The following is a 19,650-nucleotide window of genomic DNA, read 5'->3' as shown; positions in this document are numbered from 1 at the left end:
CTAAGCATACTGAACATTGTGTTCATGGTAGGATTAAACAGCAACTGGCAAGTCGTACAGGGTTTGTAGAACAAATTGTGTTGTGAAAGGCCACAATAAAGCGGTTATTAACCACTCAGCAGGTTACATCACTAAGCTAGCTCATTAAACTCAGGCTTTCCAAAGGACAACTGCTTTCCTAGAACTACAGTTAAAGCCGAGCCTTTGTTCTTTCATGCTCACATCTTGGGGTTTCCCAATATTTTGGCAGATAGAGAGAATTTCAGAGCTTTTCAGAGCTTTTCAGGCAGCCTGTAGTGTACACTAGCGTCTGATGAAATGACTGATTGTAAGTACTGGGAAAAATGCTCAGACAGTGCACACTATGCCACTCAAAGTCAAGTATAATGTAGGCCAACTGTTCACATCAACATGGAGCAAACTTAATTGAATCATGAGGAATTGGCTAGTGAGGAATTAAAAGCCAGTGAAATAGAAGATTTTCCTGAGAATGCACCGACAGCCTTACTTCCATGAAATAGACTATTTTACTCTGATAAAACACTATGCAAATAATATTCGTATTTTTCCTTATATATGAAACACAGTATATAATATAGTCTATAACAGGGAACACTCCAGCTTCTATAAAATCATCACAGTTTTATAATATTCTAGAATATCTGATTTAGGTCTAGAATGGCATAAAATGTAAGTATATATTTGTGTTTTCTTTCAGCTTTAAAGAATAAGACATTGTAAAACACGAGCTTTCTGTATTATTGCATAATTTCCATTTTTAGGACTCTCGGTATATGATATGTAAGAAAGATAAACGTTTGGTAATTTGCAAAGTGGAATATATGATTTGCACATGAATTTAAAAACTCATTTTGCATACAATTTCTAGTCCTTAGAATTTTGAGTGAAACTAGCTATTGCAGGACACACGATTACACTCGACCCCTCAGCCAATGGAGATTTAAACTCATTTAAGAGGTAGTAAAAAAACTCGCATACTGCTGTGAATGCAATCATTTAAAATAATGAGATTGCTGATCGCTCTCAGAACGAGCTTAATCACTCATCGGTACACAAACAGAGAGGCTGGTAAACTGTTTAAATCTAATGAATACAGAAGGACGTTTCTCTGCCGTGTCGATTAAAGGTTGTGTAACGGTGTCGACTGACTAGTCTTTTTATTCTGCGGCTCATCGAACACTTTAACCAGTTTATAAAAATGGCTCCACTTACGTGATCAAGAAATCATCAACACTGGCTTCATATCAAATAATTGTTCTTGCATATTGTAATGCTGATTAGATCAAAGATCCCCCGCTTTCCATTTAGACTCGTCAGCTACTATACATTTTGTACATTTGTTTGTCTCGTAATACAATAAAGCTGTAACTTCAACATTTTCACAGGCTGATTATACGTTTATCCCTGTAGTGCAAAATGTGACAGTGTTTTCCATTAGGCTATATGACTTCTTACCAGAAAGGTTCATAAGCAATAGAATAATAATAAACCCTCACTCCACTATTCTACTAATTAGTTAAAATGTTATACATATATGGATATACTTTATTAATATAGATTCTTACTGCTCTTACAAAATCCACACCCATCCAAATAAAACTGCTTTTTAAAGAAATCAGCGCATGAGACACATTACAGAAACTGAACAGGAAAAAAAAAGAAAAACAAAAACAGCTACAAAAACTTCAAGTACAATAATCACTGAGGAAAAAGTCCATCTGGCAAACTGATCAACAAGGTCAACAATGGAAATCCAAATCATCCCCGTTCCAAAACAAGCTGCACAGAAATGTTCACGTCAAACAGTTAATGACTCGTCTCTTCATCAGCTTTTCTTACCTGAAAAGAAAAGGTACGGAAGAGGAAAAAGCATCAGTCTGTTCTTCCAGGTCGAGTGTGCATCGCTCTAAAGGATATCTTCCAGTGCTGTTGGCAGTAAGGTAAGGCTCCAGCACACCAAACGATTACGGCTCCTGTTTGATGTAGTAACTTCCTGAGCCGTTGCTCTCCTGGTCCGACGTGCCCTGGAAAAAGCTAAACTCGTCCACCTCTGGGGTCTCGTCCTTTATCTGGAGTGAAGCCTCTACAAAATGGAAAAAAGGATCATTTATTATGCTTCCGAAAGCAGTGTACTGTAAAAAGAAGTCAGTCGAAAGAATTCTGCACTGGCATTACAATATGATTTAGCATTAAATCAGCATTACATATGATAAGTTAAAAAAAATAAATAATCAGGAGCAAAGAATGTCAATTAGTGACCAAGCCAATGTTATTGCTGCTGATTGGCAGATAAAAGTTTTATCCTGAAAGTGACTAGAAAATGCCTTATTTAATTAATGTGCTAATAAGAAGCGCAATAAAACTACTGTAAATAGAACATTTTTTTAAATTAGTTGTATTATTTCTAGGGATGTAACGATGCACCAAAATTAATAACTGATTCAAAAATTCCACAATTCAAATTGATTTGACATGTAAAATGAATCGATATTCACTTCAAACAGCAGAGGGCGCTGGTGCTATACACCTCGCCTGGTTGACGTCACTGGTGCTATACACCTGGTTACCAAATTTTTTTTTTTTTTTTTTTTTTTTTTTTTTGCGAAATTGGGCTTAATTCAAAATTGTTTTGCATAGTTTGTACCTACCTCAGAAATACAAGGACATTCATTATTTAGATAAATAAAAGATAAGCACAAATACAGTATTTTATTTTCTAGGAAACTTTGTCGTAATTTGTCTTGAATTTCAGTTTAAAAAAATATTTTTTTAAAAATCGGGGAAAAAAAATCATATAGTAAACCCAGTATCGTGAATCGCATCGCATTGTGGGTAGAGTGTATCGTTACATCCCTAATTATTTCAAAACATAGTAATGTTTATGTCTATTTATGTTTACTTTAAGCTATTATTACTGTCAACTAAATTATAAATGCAAGTACAGTGGTACCTTGTAACTCAACATCCCCTAAACTCGAAATCTTTGAAACTTGACTCCCTTCGTGGAGAAATTTGTACCCTTAAACTCGACATGTTCAGATTTTTTAAATTATTATTTATTTATAAACTAATTAACAAAAATTAACAATAAACAGCCGCTTTGTTCAGCGATTGGCTTGAGTGGTGCAGTAAAACGTCATCAGTTTAGTAGGATTTTCCTCCTGTTTCACTTTTAAACTGGTGTTATAGCTCGGGGTGCTGAGAAATTGTGAGAATCAGCTTTTCTGAATCTAAAATGCTTAAACCTCTTTTAATTATTACTGCTCATAAGTTCTCTCCACTAATGAAATTCATCGCTCCTTCTTTTAACACAATAATTCCCGCTAAGTTTTGTGCACCGCCACACTCCACAGGAAATAACGGCACAGCCAGCGCAAAAGCGGTTTTGTCACAGCTCATGTGAATGTGCCTTTACTGAACGGATATTTCAAGATCAAGTATCTCCACGATTAAGAAGTGTACGCAAACAATAAAGAAGTAAGGGTAAAGTGCGGGTATTTTTATATTGGTTTTTAACTGTTTTTCAATTGTATTTCAGTGTTTTTATATTATACTTGTGTTATATTCAGTGTCAAAAACAACCCCATTATTTTACAATAGCCTAAAACATATGCAGCTCCACTGGACAACAGAACACATTAACAGGTTTCCCTATACATTCTTATGGGAAAAAAATACCTTAAAACTCAACGCCACTCCCAAAACCAAATGACGTCGTGTTTCAAGGTACCACTGTATTTTGTTGCACAAGCTTTTACAATAAACTAAACACTTATTTAGAATTCTACATGGCGTATTTTATGTCACTAAAAGCAGCAAACTGACACCATCAGCACATCTCTATGAGACTGATAAGATGTTCTATCCAGCAAATTTTAGGCAAAGAGCATTAAATAAACCTTTCAGTAATGTCCTGTATATCCCGGCATGTCTCCTCTACTATGTGGTCAGTGATCAGTGATGCCAGCCTAAGGGATTAAAAATGAAATTACCTGAATTGAGAGAGCGATCTCGCTCCACACCAGGTGGGTGGGGCAGGTAAAGGGATGGAGTCTGATCTTCATCTCCTGAGAAACTGCTTCTTCTGAGAGACCCACCGAACCCGAGCGGCCTCCTCCCAACTGGAATCTTCCTCTCTAAACACCAAATCACACTAGTTACCCACGTTACTGCACTGGCCATGCTAAAGTTCCACTTCTCACAACCTCTTTGTTTACCTTGTGTAAGGAAAATCTCAGGTACTTTTCTTCAGTTAACTGTCCGCAGTCACAGGGACTATCAGCCCCACCTACCAGATCTGTCCTTAGCAACTTTCACCATCTAATTAGTGACACTAAGGCTTAACACACAGCTTAATCTGACTGAAACCAGTAGAGAAAAACACCCTGGTGGACAAGTGATACCGCAAAGGCAGTGGCCAGTAATCGAAAAAGGGAAGTGGAAGATGTGGGAGATTAATTTGTTCAAAAAGTGCCTTACTTTTCTTTTGTCCTTTGTATTGTTGAGCTTTCTTTTTCTGCTTTGTCACATTAGGTGGTGCTTCTCTTGTGGCTAAAGGAGAAAAATGACAAGATGTTAGTAACTACTCACTGATCACAATAGAAATCAATTATACAGAATGTGACTGATTAAAAATTTTAATTTAGACTGGATTTTTTACCCCCCCAGTTTAACAGACAAAGTACGTTATAAAGCCGAAGAATGAGTACAGCCAACCATGAGCTTGTTGAACATCCCTTTTAAAAAGCATTAGTGTTTATACCCGTTTGTCCCCACTGCATATATAAGAACCTGCATTCTGCTGAAAAGCCTTCGACAAGAATTTGGAAAGTGTCTCTGGAACTTTGTACCTACACTGACAAAAAAGCATTTGTGAGGTAAGGCACTAATAAAAGGGGCTGGCTTGCTATTGATGTGTCAATTTGTGGCCAGGGTTCCATGCAGGTCACTGTGCAGTTCCTCTACATTAATTCTAATGTATAACACGTGTACAAATAAGACCAGCTTTACCTGTGCATGTGTAAAAGCTGTAACAAGTAGAAGTTGTGTATCAAGTTCTTTATAATACTAGATACCATTTCAGACCATCTCTAAAGGTGCACCCAACCCAGTTTAACAAAAGAAACAATAAAGATAAGCTAGAAACACAAACACACGTCAATATATTCAAACATGTTCTCGCTTTCACTGTTTTTATATGAGCTTGACATTACATTTGGACTTTAAAAATCATTAGCCCTGCTATGACATTCAGAGAATCGTTTTCCTCCGTCCATTTTTAAAGCAAGTGATCAGCCGCTGATGCTACATTATTACCCACAGTTAACACTGAAGTAATAAGGCCATTTTCAAGTAGCAACACTGTTCATGCAAACAGCAGTCTCAGTTGTGATTCTCAATGTCTTATCTTACATATTTTATTGCATAGCCAGTGAAAATTAAATTTACAACTAGTTACTACAACATCCTTAAAAAGTACACAGTAAAGTGGTCTCTTGCCAAGGTTGGGAAGCAAACACAAAAGGTCACATCATGCTGCAAAGCAAGCCCTGCTTTTTATTGTGCTTGCAATGATCAGCAAACTTATAATAGAACTTTGTCAATAGTCAGTTTTACAGCAGGGGCTTCTGGGCACCCTAAAATATGCTGGCCTGGGATGGTATCTGGTATTCAAATCTAAGTGGTGCCATCAGCCCGTCGGGCGTCTACACACAGACATGAAAAGTATGTCTGGAGGAGGTAGTCAAACAGCCTAGACGATTAATAATGGAGATGTGTGACTTTCTGTACACGGTACTCATCCCTCTGTGAACCCACCTTGTGCAGGTGTTTGCTTGTTTGTTCGATTCTTAATGCCATGTCAGCTGCTATGGCCATTATCCTGGCTGAATAAAAGGTTCTATCTTTAAAAAGTCAAAGTGGGGGTCGATATGTTTCTTTATAGAAATTCATGAACATATTTCTATGGATTAGAGTGTTGTTTGAGTAACTGTGGATATTATATGGCATTTTTAAGTCACACTGCTTCTAAGAATTTTTTTTTTTTTAATCAAAGTTTGTTTATTTTGTTTTTTAATACAATTTTACAAAAAATAGCAACAAAGAGAAAATAAAAAAAGGGAACAAAGTCCCCTTCCCCCCAGACCAGACATGAGTATTCAAACTTAAAATACAGCCAGTATACAATAAATCAAAACAGAAAATGCCATCACATTAAAGTTACATATGTCAATTATACAGTCGTGCCGTTAGCCCCCATCTCCCCAATATGTGCCAGAAAGGGCTGCCAGATATTATAAAATTTCTCGGTAGACCCCCGGACAGTGTATCTAATCTTCTCCAGTCTGAGATGACTAGCGACCTCTGTAAACCACTGGCAATATGTAGGTGGGGCAGAGTCCTTCCATTTAAATAATATCAATCTTCTTGCCAGGAGAGAGCTGAACGCCATAACGCTAATTTCTTTCTTGTTGGCGGTACCACTCTCCGGTGTCACACCAAACAAGGCAATAAACGGGGATGGGTCAATTACTCTCCCAAATATTCTAGAGAAAGTTTCAAAAATTGTACGCCAGTACACATGGAGCTTTGGGCATGTCCAAAACATATGCAGTAGAGTGGCCGGGGCCTGTCTGCATCGGTCACATGTAGGATCTATGTCTGCCCTAATCTTAGAGAGTCTGACCTTAGTCCAGTGCAGGCGGTGCACAATCTTAAATTGAATAACTGCGTGCCTTAGACAAATAGATGAGGAGAAAATTCCCCGTATTATTATTTGCCACGTTTCGTCTGATATAGTTTGGTTAAAATCTGATTCCCATTTGTCTTTGAGAAGATCTAATGAGGTTGAGTTACAATCGTCAAGCAGGCCGTAAATTGTGCTAATAGCTCCCTTATTAGTAGGATTGCAGTTAAAAACTGAGTCCAATAGAGTAGTGGGAGGGCGTATTGGGAAGCAGTCCGAGCTGGTAGCTACAAAATTTCGAAGCTGTGCTTCTAAGAATTTAAGCAGTTATTGTTATTTACATTGTTATTGTTATATACAGTGTTATTTATCTTTTGTAAGGCATAGACAATGTGTTTAACAGAGGTTCTTGCTCCACAGAGGGGGCAAGTCTCCCTTTAGCAGGTAGTTATAAGTGAGCTTGGTGTGTCCTATACAGCATCTTGAGTAAATCATTTGTTTCCATCATTTTTGAGGTATTGAATTGTCTGTTTTTATAGTAGTTTATAGATTTTCCTTGTGCAGGTAAAACGTTGTAGGGAACGTATTGTAGGTACAGCAGTAGAGGAGATAAAGTGTATTCTGTATAATTGTACAGCCAGATTAATGCAGTGATTTAAAAGCACAGTGGTCAGTGATACTATGGCAATGGTCTGGAAGCATGACTCACTTTGTGCAGCAGGTGGCTGAAGCTTGTAACCAGTAAGTTGGCACCAGCCCACTGGGTAAAGGTCTGGAGACTCACAGTCCACCCACTGGTCATACTCATCCTCCCAGCCATCAAAGTGAATACGTAGGAGTCTGTGAACAATCCTGGTCACTGTAGCTACACACACCAGCCGTGGCTCCATTAAGTCCACTGCCTCAAGCTTCATCCCTTCACGGAAGCCGTGATTCGGGACCTCCTGCAAGAGTCACACACAACTGCTTGAACACACAATGCAAAAAGGAAAAAGACAGCCAGCAAATCTACAACAAACAATCTACAAAAAAATGGTACAGGTGTTCAACCAGTTCATATTAGGTAACAGCATGTTTTCTTTGGTCTTTATTAAAAACTTACTTTGTTAAAGAGCTTCACAGGAGCTGCTATTGAACATGTTTCTCTGAGGTAGTCAAACCATTTAAATGGCAGTTTGTTGTACCCTGTGGATCAGGTTGATATTTACAAATGAACAATAGAATTAATGGTCTGTAGGAGAAAATGTGAGTGTTAATAAATAAAAAGGTAATAACCTCGTGGGGGTGTAAGTTCAATGTTGTTGATTTCACAGAAGCCTGCAGGGAATATTGAGGGAGAGGTGGAGTGGTAGCAGAACCAATCTGAGCCGTCTGCCGCTTCTGAGCCATCAATCCCAATCATGAGGTAACCATCTGCCAAAACCTAAGAGGGGAACCAAGTCAAATCCACATAAAAATTATGGAAGATGGTTTTATTTATAAACATTGTATGATTTCTGAAGCACTCAGTTTGGGCTGTGCATGCTGTTACCTTTCTTACAGTAGCCACACATATAGCTGAGAGATTAAGAGGGTCTATGGCCTCCAACTTCATGCCATCTTTAAACCACTCACCACCCTGGTCCACATCCTTTACCTGAAAATTCAAATAAAACAGACAAACAAAGATCTCTCAATATGGGTTTAAACAGAAAATAACATGCTAACTTCGTTAATTTTCTTTCTACATTAATAAAGATTTTTAAAAACTGATCATATACAGGCATACAGTAAAATATGCATAACCTCATTTCTTTGCTTTTGCTCTTGTGGAGGTGAGGGGTAAGCATATTACAAAATATTTAACCCCTCAATTAAAAAAAGAATTTATAACGTATTAGTTGAATGCTGCAGCAAATGTACCGATAAAATGAATGAGAGATAAAAAATAGTATTTAAAAGTATCAGGACATTTTTTTAAACTGCCATTTACTCAACTGACAATTATTCAACCCCACATAACACTGCTGATCTTAAAATCTACTGCTAGTCTGTATGACCTAAAGCTAGGTTACAGAATAATAAAACCATTGGGACTCAATACCCACCCTTAATGTGTTTCAGCTGTGATGTGTTATATAAAGAAGTTGAGACTAGAGATCATTTTATTGAACCAAAAGAGCAAAGGGTAAGATTTCCAAGACCTTGAACCTTAAGACACTATTGGGAGTATTGGCTTGAAGTTAGTGCTGCAGCAACAAACGTGCCATTCATCCACAGGCCTTAGCAATTGTATCAGGACAATGAAGAAAAACCCCTGTGTAACTGCAAATTGTTTACAGGACAACCTTATGAAGGAACAAATGTATTAGCAGAAACCATAAGATGATCACTGACCAAACTTCATGGTCTGACTCCATGAAGCACATCACTTCTGACCAAGAAGCAGAGACAGGGTCAAATGGAATGGGCCAGAAGAAATGTGGATTGACCAGCAGGGTTCTGGGACACAGTTCCATATTATACATATATACACTAATTGTTGGAAGTAAATAATAAAAACAGGTTTAATGTTAAATCATATTCCTCAGTACTAATCCTCATTCCTCAAATTATGCATGTAAATGTATTTTATATTGGTTTGTGGAATAGCAAGTGCTTTGACTGTGAGAATTACACCTAGTATTAGAAATAATTTCTGTTCCATTTCTTATCATCCCCATATTCATTTCTTATGCATGTTTATGAACATTTACTGTATTTGATTCCTGTACAAGAACATATTTCTTCTACTTGAGTAAATTCCTCACAGGCAACTTCAACTTTTACTTCAGTGACTTATTAAAAAGACATAGTAAATTTTACTCACAAATTAATGAAAAGACTTCATACACCAGCACTTTCTAATCAGTTTTTAATGAAAATGCCAATTTTCTACATTTCTGTGTACTTCCTTTACATAGTTAAGTTTCAAACAGCTACATTCAAACAACATTTTGACCTTCAGCACCTTGTGTAAATTTTGAACAGAAAACATGGACCTGCTACAGTAAAAAATGTGAGTTACCTTCAGAAATAACTGGGAAGGGGCGTCCACCAGACCATCAATTTTCTTTGACACCTCTAGAAAAAGCAGTTGTGTTAACAAAACATGTATTATTTAAGACTTACCCAGATGCAATAATAATGCAATAGTTAATGCAATAACTGACCAGATCTTTTAAAGCGATGTCCGATGCTGCGTGACCAGCCTATTGAATGAATGAGCGGGCTGTACATGTGACACCAAAAGTCATCGGAGCCATCCTGGCTCTCCTCGTAGACAAGTCTTAGCCGACCCCCAATCACCTGCTCCACTAGAGCTACACGCGTCCGGCACAAGTGTGTTTTATCCACCACCTCCACTCGCATTAGCTTCTTAAATGGGTACTGCATGCTTTCCTGAACCTAGCAATCACATGTACACATCAGCACATTAGAAAACAGAGTTGTTTGACATGGCAAGGCGAATCATTTTGTGCAAATGGGATTTAACAAGACGTAATCAAGAGAACAAAGCCTAATCAAGAGCTATGCCACCGGAGCGCACCTTTTATTGTGACAAAAATAAAATGCCAGGGTGTTGTCCTTTTGTAATATTTATAAAACAGTCTCAGTACAAAATCTAATGAAACCAGGAAAATACTGGTAACAACATAACGGTGAGAGGGTTATATATATATTTTTTATTTAAATTAAACTTTTTACATGATATTTGGCTACACAGAGCTGCAAATTGTCTTGATCCAGATCATAGCAAACATTAACAACCACCACTGCTAGGGCTACTTAGTTGAAGGCTACCAACAGAAAATAATTTTAGACTGAGACTTATTTATGTAATATTTCTATTATTGATGGGTATTATACCAAATAAACACATGGTGTCAGATTTGCTTCTTTAGGTTGGAATCAAAGGCTAATGTAGCTCTCAAAACATATGCTAGATCTGAACCGAATGTAAAGTTCAGATAGAAGGAAAGTCACTAACCAACTACCAATATTGGCTTGTCGGGCATCTACCCAGACATGATTGGCTACGTCTGAGGGGGGTGGCTGAACAGCCAAGATACTGGGAGTTGTCAGTGTACTCTCAGTGCCAGTACCAAGCCTGGATGGAATAAGGAGGGTTGTGCCATTAAGAGTATTCTGCATTGAAACTGTGCCAAATCAGGTATGCAGACAGGAACAATCCACTGTGGTGATCTTCATTAAATCCTAGCTTAACAAAATCTTTAAAAAAAAAAACATTATAAACACAAAATTCAGAAAAGAGAATACCTACCTTTTTGGCAAAGTCAAGTGGGAGTGTTTTGACTCCAGTGAGTTGCTTCACAAGAAATACTTTCCAGTTACTAAATTTATGTTGGATCGCTGCAAGGAAAAAAAACACACACACACACATAACCTCCATCCCAACCAATGTATCTTATCAATGGCTCCAGTTTAGCCATACACTTTACTGATTACTTACATTTGGGAGGAACCAGGGGTTTACCATTTGAGGCACACCACCCAACAGGATGGATTTCTGGGACACACAGATTACACCAAAAGTCCCGACTCGAGTCGTTATCAAAGCCCTCATATCGAAGAAGTGCTTTAAAACCTGAAAATGTTTAAGATGTGTTAATGCTTACTCTTAAAATGCATACAGAAATACATAGAGTTAAAGCTGCTATTACCTGCTATTTTAATAATCCCTGCTATCCAGTAAACTTTTGTGGAGAGGTTTGTGTCAGAATTAGAAACTTCTACTCTCACACCCTCAGTGATTTCACTCCAAAAATAACCCATGGGTACCTGAAAAAGAAGAAAGAGCAGAAGAACATGCTCAGAAAACCTAATTTGAGCAGTTTTTATCATAAGATTTTATTATAAATTATTATAAGATATTTCAATTGTGCTTATATGCTTGCCCCCCTAACGCACCACCATACGCAAGCATGACACCAACACTAGCCAGTAAGGCCTGCCGACTAGCACATGGTTCTCTGACACGTGTGCAGCCACCGCTACAAACCAAACATACTGGGAAAATGTTTGGCATTCTGTATCCCTCCGTTGCATGTGTCAGCATATCAGTAGCTGACTTTGTTTCAGTAGCAAAAAGGTGACGGCCAACTGTAACTTTGAAATTTCAGACCAGGCTAGTGCATTAGACCCCTAGACGTGCTTTTGAATAATACTTACATGCTTAAAACAGCTTACTGGTGCTCCAATCAGGTTATTGCTACAAATGTATTGGCCCCAGTCAAAGCCCTCAACAGGAACCACTATAAGAATACAAACAACATGAAGATGTAATTAAAATTAAGATGTAAATAATACTTCATGATATTTCAGCTGGTTAGAGGTGGTTGCTTACCTGATTTTTTCGCTGGGCTCTGCTGATTTGTTTGATACTGTGCATAAGCTGCCAACTTTGCCATGAGCGGCTGTTTCTGTAAGACCTTTGCTTTTTTTGTTGGTGGTTTACCCTTGGTGAGACAATAGTAGTACACACAGCATTTTAATACGCAACCATGTATAAGTAGAACTGAGCTATATGATTAAATGCTATTATCAGAATACACACTGCGATGACAAAGTCACAGAAATTAAATAACAATATCAATAAGAGCCTTTGATCAGATAAGTACTACAGTGTTGACTATGTTTCAGATGGCAATTATTTCTAAAGCTCTGACAGTAGAACTCATGGCTATGCTTAACAGTAAAAGTAGGAGTATGAACTGGGACTAAACAACTGTGTGGCAATAAAAAAATGAGGCTAATCAGCAAAAGAGGTTAGACTCTGGAGCAATGGTCTAATGAATCCAGATTTACTCTATTCCAGAGCAACAGGTGTGTCAGGGTAAGAGGGAACACACATGAGCAATGCACCCATCATGCATAGTGTTTACTGTACAAGCCTCTAAAGGCAGTGTTATAATGTGGGGTTTCTTCATTTGGCCAGGTTTAGGCTCAGCAACGTGGTAATAAAATATTGTAAACTGGGTGTCTGAATATACTGATTAACCAGCTTATTCCATTAATAGATTTTTTTCTTTCCTAATGGGATGGGCAGATTCTAGGACAGCAATGGCATGTGCAGGAGAAGGCTGACCTGACCTTCCCTTAACACGAACCAACTGTGTTTGCGTGATTGCCTGGCCAGCTCAACGGTTTTGCTGAGATTCGATTCACAGTGGTGTGCCAGCACGTTAGAGCGCTGCGCTTACCGAGCACATGCACTTGTTAATTCAAATGAGTATTGTTTTTAATTACTTTAATTTGTTAGCAATACAAAATGAAAAGCATTTTATTTGAATTGTTTCAAGACTTATTTTGCTAATGAGCTTTGCTTTAATTTTTCAATTCATCTCTAAGCTGTGTACTGAGTACACAGTTTGATCAGAAATTCGTAAGCGATGTGTTCAGAACACAGGTATGTGTTACCTGAAGTCTGGCCAATATGCTGGCTTTTTTCGAGTTGGAGGAATAGCTTCTGGAACAGGACACACTGCAGAACCTCTTTGTTTTTGAGTAGAAAGCATCTCTGACCCCAACCATTCCACACATTTCACAGGTCGCTTTAAAGTGAACAACAACAAAAAAAATGATCAGTTATCAAAATACAGGTGCAGGGTACATAATGGAAAACTGTGAGCACAACACTCTCTTTAAGGTCAAGGGCATAAAGCCAAGGTATTTGTTGAAATACCTTAAAGAAGCTGCTACTAACCCATGCCAGCCTTTCCATCTGGGTATGTGTACACCTGGCCATTGTTCTTAATAATGGGCAGGCCAGAGGGGAGACTGCGCTCTTCGTCTTCGCTGTCCTCTGTGCTGGAGCTGCTGCTCGATTCTTCGCTGCTTTCATACCCGTCAAACATGCCAAACGAGTCTCTTCTTTTCCTTTCCGAACGTGAAGTGCGCTCAGCCTGAGGGAAAAAAGTAAAATGTTAAAAAGTTAGTTTGCTAATGTCACTAGGATCAAATTTAAACTGCCTGTTAACATATTTGTGTGCACAATTACATGCATTGGATGTGGAAGAGTGTTGAAACATATTTTCTATTTCATATGTTTTAAGAGGGCTCTTCTTTTATGAGGCCTGTTTGAGTTATGTAAGCAACAATTTATTTGAACTAAATGTTGTAATGCAATTGACCGCAAAATATTCGAGAGATGTTCACCATTATCGCTTGATGGAAGAACTTTTTACAATAGCAGAAATGAGGTCTCAGCTTAGGTTTACAACTGAGCTAAAAGATGCACTATGTACTGCTTTTTTTATTAAATCTGCAAGGTTGGCAACAACATTTTAAACTCTAGAATACAAAAGGTACCCACAACAAGGCTGTGTTTGCTATGAGAACTGTTGGATTACAGCCAGTTAGCAAAAGATTAGCTACAGAATAACAAAGCAATAACTGAATAAAGGGCCTTGAGCTGATGTGCTACAGTGAACAAAAACTAACTGCATCAATGTGTCAATAATGAAATAAATAAAAGTAGTTGGTAGTTCAAGGCCTAAAGAAAAAAATGGTACACTAATTGTGGGGGTAGGTGATCTGACATAATGTATTGTTATGCCATGTATTGTTTGCCAACTGTTTTATGTTTCTTTATTTTCTTGTCAAAACTGAATGAAACGTACAATGGACATAAGTTTTTAGACATATTGTTTATTGCTAGTCTAAAGGAAAGTATAATAACCTTGGGTAGAATCTGCACCTAGTTGATTTCTAATTAAAATCCGCAAAAGCAACCTGGAAAAACACATAACATCTTTAACATTAACATTAAAATCTGAGTGCACACTGCATATAATGCAACTGGTTTCCTTAACAATAAACCTGCTGTGTTTGCTATAAGAACTTTTGGGTTTAAGCAAGAAATTAGGTGTTTGGAGTGTTACATTAAATTAAAAAAAAAAAAGACGCAAACAATAGTCAAGTCTATAAGTGGGGTTGAGCAACAGGATAATATCAATACCTCTAGATATTAACATCAGGAGCCACTTTTTTAAGTATAATAAGGTGTCAGCCCTTTTAAAACTGCATAAACAATTGACACTAAAGTGTTCAATTTTATGTTCCAAAGTGTTTTTTTTTCCTTTCCTCCATTTAATTTTGAAAATCTATTTACATCTGCATTGTTTGATAGTGTAGTGTAATAAATCATATTAAAACTAAATATTGTGATGCGTTCTATAGATATGATTCATTTTAAGGCTGGAAATAATCAAACATAGAATGATCAAATGTGCTTCTATATGAATATGATGCTATGGCCTAGCTATAAGCTGAGCCACAAAACATTGTGACTGAAAGCTGCAAACTCTTGAAATACTGTATAGTAAATAAAACAAAGCATTCATTCTTAACATTTGAACCTGACACTGCATTTAATGCAACAGGTTCCCACAGCCAATAACATTCTGTGCTTGCAATGAGTACTGCTGGATTTACAGCATTAACTAATCCACACTGAGTAAAACTGGGGACAAACGTGTAAAAAAGGCCTAAGAAAATGGATTAGTTTTATGCTTTTATGACCTAATTGCTGCTGTAACTGGTTACAATGAACAGTTCAATCCTATTGCAGCACCTCTCCTCCACCCCTTCTGTAAATATATTCATTTTTAACAATGTTAGATGAAAATCTGTATCTATTGTTTAATGTGGGGTTTAGGCAGAGTACATTGTGAATATTTTTATAAAGTATTAAAATAAGATGTTTAGCTATTATAGCTAATCTATCTATTTTAAGGTGAGATGATTAAATGTACATGGACATATTAAATATAACATTTACAGAAATAATGTCTGCAGCTAAGATTCATGGGTCAGTCATAAATTTTTAGCTTGTTAAGCCTGGCAAAGAAAATCTAACCTAGAGTATGTAGACATTTCTATCTAAACATAAGGATCGATCACATTGTTTACATATTAACATGCAACAGGTTTACACTGCAAAGATGTGTTCACTGTGAGCACTGCTGAATTAATGGCAGTTAGCAGTGCATTAGGTACACATAAACAAAGCAAATGCGGTATACATGTTGTGATGCATAGTATAATCTGTAAATATTTTAATATAGAGTATTAATATGTGAGATTTTTGCCATATATTCCAACCCTAGGCTAAATGCGATTTATTTAAAGATCTGAAGAACAAACGCATAGATTGATGAATCCCCTTGCAGAAATAACGTTAGGAGATATATATCTTTTCGGCTGATCTCTCAAAATCAGCTCATATTTTGGCAACTAAACGTGCAAAATGTTGCTCAAAAGGTTGAAAGAAGTTGAAATATCCAGGCATATACAATCTAAACCCTAGGATCAGAGTACAGCGTGTCCTTATTTCATGCAACAGGTTCCCATAGCAATGAGCAGCCTGTGTGCTGTGAGAACTGCTGGATTACAGCCAGTTAGCAGAGAAGCAAATAGAGAATTAGAAAGCGAATGGTGTATAAAGGGCCCCGGACAGATGTGCTGCAAAAAACGCAGAGTGAAGAATAAAAGTGCATGAATAATATTAACCATGAGCCTGTCAGCGCTGCACAGTGTGGATTTAAAGGTAGAAAAAGCGCCAGTCTCTGGGTTGAGTTAGCTAACAGGCTAACATTAGCTCTGCTGCAGACTGACAACCAAAACAAAGAGGATTGTAATAGAGCTAAGCTAACAAGCTAACTGCAGCTGTTTTACAACCGAAACAAGGAAGCAGAGGGATGGAAATTCTCTTACCAAATCCCGTGCGTCTTCCATTAGCCCTTCATGTAAAAACTGAATGTAATGGTAATGTGGAGTAAAGCAGCAATAAACACTCGGAGCTTTCTCTCCAATTCCTCACCAAACGCTCAATAATAACTCAGCTGATTATCAACAATTCTCATTGAATAAGTGCGCATGCGCCTTCCTACCTCTTTTACTATTGGCCCGGATGCGATGTCGTCATCAGCACATCAAAAACAAGGCGAGATGTTTGTACTGCAGAGCTGCTGCTGTCAGATAAACACATTCAACCTAAAACACACCGCTCAAAAGTATGTGGACACCAATTCTAACGATTAGAAAAAGCGTTTAATCCATAATCATTAGTAGCAGGTGTATAAAATCAATTCTCTAAAATAAATTAAATGCCTTAGTCAAGTCAATTGTATTTGTAAGGCACTTTTAACCCTCTGCTGCACGGTGTTGACATATGGTAACACACCATTTCTGTGCAACTTTCTGATATTTTAACATAAACTTAAACACTGATTTGCCCTTACATGGAAGGTGGGGCATTGTTTTAATCAGTTATGCACTTGGATGGCATTACTTGACATTTACACACCCCAAAATCTTACTCTTTCCCACCCCAAAATCTTCACTCTTTGAGTCACCTGCAGAAGGGCTCCTCAGACTGCAAAGATTTCTACCAATTATGCATATAATATCCATGACATCATCACTGTCGATGGGGCTACTTTAAGTCAGGTCTCGGAGTATAAATATTTGGGCATATGGCTAGATAGCACACTGACATTTTCATATCACATTAGTAAATTACAATCTAAGGTTAGATCAAAAATAGGCTCTCTGTATAGAATGCGGGCCTCTCTTAGCCGATCTGCTAAACTGGAACTTGTACAAATGACCATCCTCCCCTTGTTAGATTTTGGTGATGTTATATACAGGTCAGCTTGAAAAAGTGATCTTCTGAAACTTGACGTACTTTATCACTCTGCCATTCAGTTTGCGATGAATGCTCCATATAAAACACATCACTGTACCCTTTATTCTATTGTGAACTGGCCATCTGGCCATTGGTTTATGCTCATATACAAAACCCTGCTTGGTTTGTCTCCTCCCTATTTGTGTCATTTATTGCAAACCTCATCTTCAGTTTATTATACTCGCGCTGCCCATCGTATTTCACTGAAGGTTCCTAAAACGAACACCATTTTTGGTCAGTCATCATTTCAAGTGGCTGCAGCCATAGACTGGAACAAACTGCAAGAAACTCTAAGGCTGGATACATTTATTTCTAAGACAACTTTTAAAAAACAAATTACAGATATCTTAAGAAATACATGCAGCTGTATGACAAATTGATTCTTCTTTTATACTGTTGCTGGGTGATTCGACTATGTGGACAGATTCCATGGCAACAATACCAAGATTCATTGGGCTCAAATTGTGAAAGAGTGGTTAAGTGAGAATAAGGAGTCATTTTCACACATGAAAAGGCCACCACAGAGTCATAACCTTAACCCCATATACATATAACCCCTATAATACAGAATATTGGCCAAAAAATAGCACAGCTATTAATGAAAATAAATGTTGTAGCGTTGCTGCGTCATTAAAACTGTCATAGCAAATACAGTGGTGTTAAAAAAAAAATAGCAGTCCAACACCATTAACCTGATAAATCACTGTTTTTAGTAGAAGTGATATTTCTACATGGCAAAAAATTTACTTGAAAGTGTAGTAGAGTCATGAACAAACAAACCCAACAATTAGGACATGCATGCCGCTCATTCTGAGTAATCGAAGCATTGATTGAAAGGGGGTTGTTCAAAATAATAGCAGTGAGGAGTTCAATTGGTGAAGTCATTCATTCTGCAGAAGAATGGGTGTCAATTTTGTCCCTTATTTAAGGTAGGAGGGGGGCAAATGTTGCACAGGTTGGTCATAGCACATTTCCTTCTGAAATACTGGGTAAAATGGGTTGTTCCAGACATTGTTTTGATGAACAGCGTACTTTGATTAAAAAGTTGATTGTAGAGGGAAAAAACATACAGAGAAGTGCAGCAAATGATAGGCTGCTCAGCTAAAATGATCTCAAATGCCTTGAAGTGACAATCAAAACCTGAAAGACGCAGAAGGAAGCATGGAACTACTGTTCGATTGAATCGAAGAATAGCCAAAATGGCAAATACTCAGTCAATGATCACCTCCAGAAAGATCAAGGAACATCTAAATTTACCAGTGAGTACAGAAGATGATTAAGTGAAGCCAATTTACCAGCAAGAACTCCTTGCAAAGTTCCGTTGTTAAGAAAAAGACGTATCCTGAATGGGGTAAAATTTGCCAAGGAACACACTGACTGGTCCAAAGAAAAATGGCTCAACATTTGTGGACTGGTAAAAGCAAAATTTTTCTTTTTGGGTCTAGTGGTCGTAGACAGTATGTCAGACGACCCTCGAGCACTGAATTCAAGCCAAAGTTCACTGTGAAGACAGTAAAGCATGGTGGTACAAAATGATGATATGGGAATGTTTCTCATACCATGGTGTTATGCCTATTTATCACATACGAGGGATCATGGATCAGATTAAATATATCAGAATATTTGAGGAGATCATGTTGCCCTATGTCGAAGAAGAAATGTCCTTAAAATGGGTTTTTCAACATGACAATGACCCAAAACATCTTGGTTACAGACAAACAAGATTGAGGTAATAGAGTGACCAGCCCAATCCCCTGACTTCAATCCCATAGAGAACTTGTAGACTGACATCTGAAGCGCGTTTTTTGAGGCAAAACCCAAAATTGCAGAAGAACTGTGGAATGTCGTCTAATCATCCTGGACTGAAATACCTGTTCAGAGGTGCCAGAAGTTGGTCGACTCCATGCAACACAGATCTTGGAAACAATTGTAATGACACTAAATATTAGTTCAATAATTGAAAGTAAAGTAAAACCTCAAACATTTTTCATGTTATAGATACATTTTTTGAGTTTTTAAAGAAAAATGCTGGCACTGCTATTTTTTTGAACAGCCTAATATTCATTTTTCTTAATTTTCTGTAAAGGATGAACACAAACTGGCTACATTTTGTTAAAGTTTTGATTTAGAATTGAAAGTGTAGTATTATCAGTGCATTTGCATTTATGGAAATAAAAGTTATTATAATGATTTTGTGCTTTATTTGCTTTTTTAA

The 19,650-nt window shown here is 37.5% G+C and overlaps 1 protein-coding gene across 1 annotated transcript; it reads right to left on the bottom strand.

Moving 5' to 3' along the window:
• Positions 1-937: 937 nt before the first annotated feature.
• mbtd1 (mbt domain containing 1) lies at positions 938-16,506 on the bottom strand. Its single transcript, XM_063003668.1, has 17 exons — positions 16,463-16,506; positions 13,452-13,650; positions 13,166-13,299; positions 12,093-12,204; positions 11,918-12,000; positions 11,410-11,527; positions 11,199-11,333; positions 11,010-11,098; positions 9,898-10,132; positions 9,753-9,808; positions 8,238-8,342; positions 7,982-8,129; positions 7,809-7,891; positions 7,416-7,650; positions 4,501-4,572; positions 4,014-4,157; positions 938-2,104 (listed from the first exon to the last, which is right to left on the bottom strand). The coding sequence occupies exons 1-17, from the start codon at positions 16,481-16,483 to the stop codon at positions 1,986-1,988; spliced, it is 2,088 nt and encodes a 695-aa protein (XP_062859738.1). The 5' UTR covers positions 16,484-16,506; the 3' UTR covers positions 938-1,985.
• Between the last annotated feature and the right edge of the window lie 3,144 nt (positions 16,507-19,650).

The sequence above is a fragment of the Trichomycterus rosablanca genome, chromosome 10 (genome assembly GCF_030014385.1).
Source record: "Trichomycterus rosablanca isolate fTriRos1 chromosome 10, fTriRos1.hap1, whole genome shotgun sequence".
Classification (NCBI taxonomy): domain Eukaryota; kingdom Metazoa; phylum Chordata; class Actinopteri; order Siluriformes; family Trichomycteridae; genus Trichomycterus; species Trichomycterus rosablanca.
This window is presented reverse-complemented; position numbering and strand designations above follow the sequence as displayed.

Bases quoted from the DNA above. Each gene is read 5' to 3' on its own strand.
- mbtd1 (XM_063003668.1), bottom strand. From the start codon at position 16,483: ATGGAAGACGCACGGGATTTG. The intron at 9,809-9,897 runs GTCAGTTATTGC...TGCTTTTTCTAG, and splicing joins ACATCGCTTTAAAAGATCTG to AGGTGTCAAAGAAAATTGAT. The intron at 8,343-9,752 runs GTAACTCACATT...TTGAATTTTCAG, and splicing joins CTTCCCAGTTATTTCTGAAG to GTAAAGGATGTGGACCAGGG.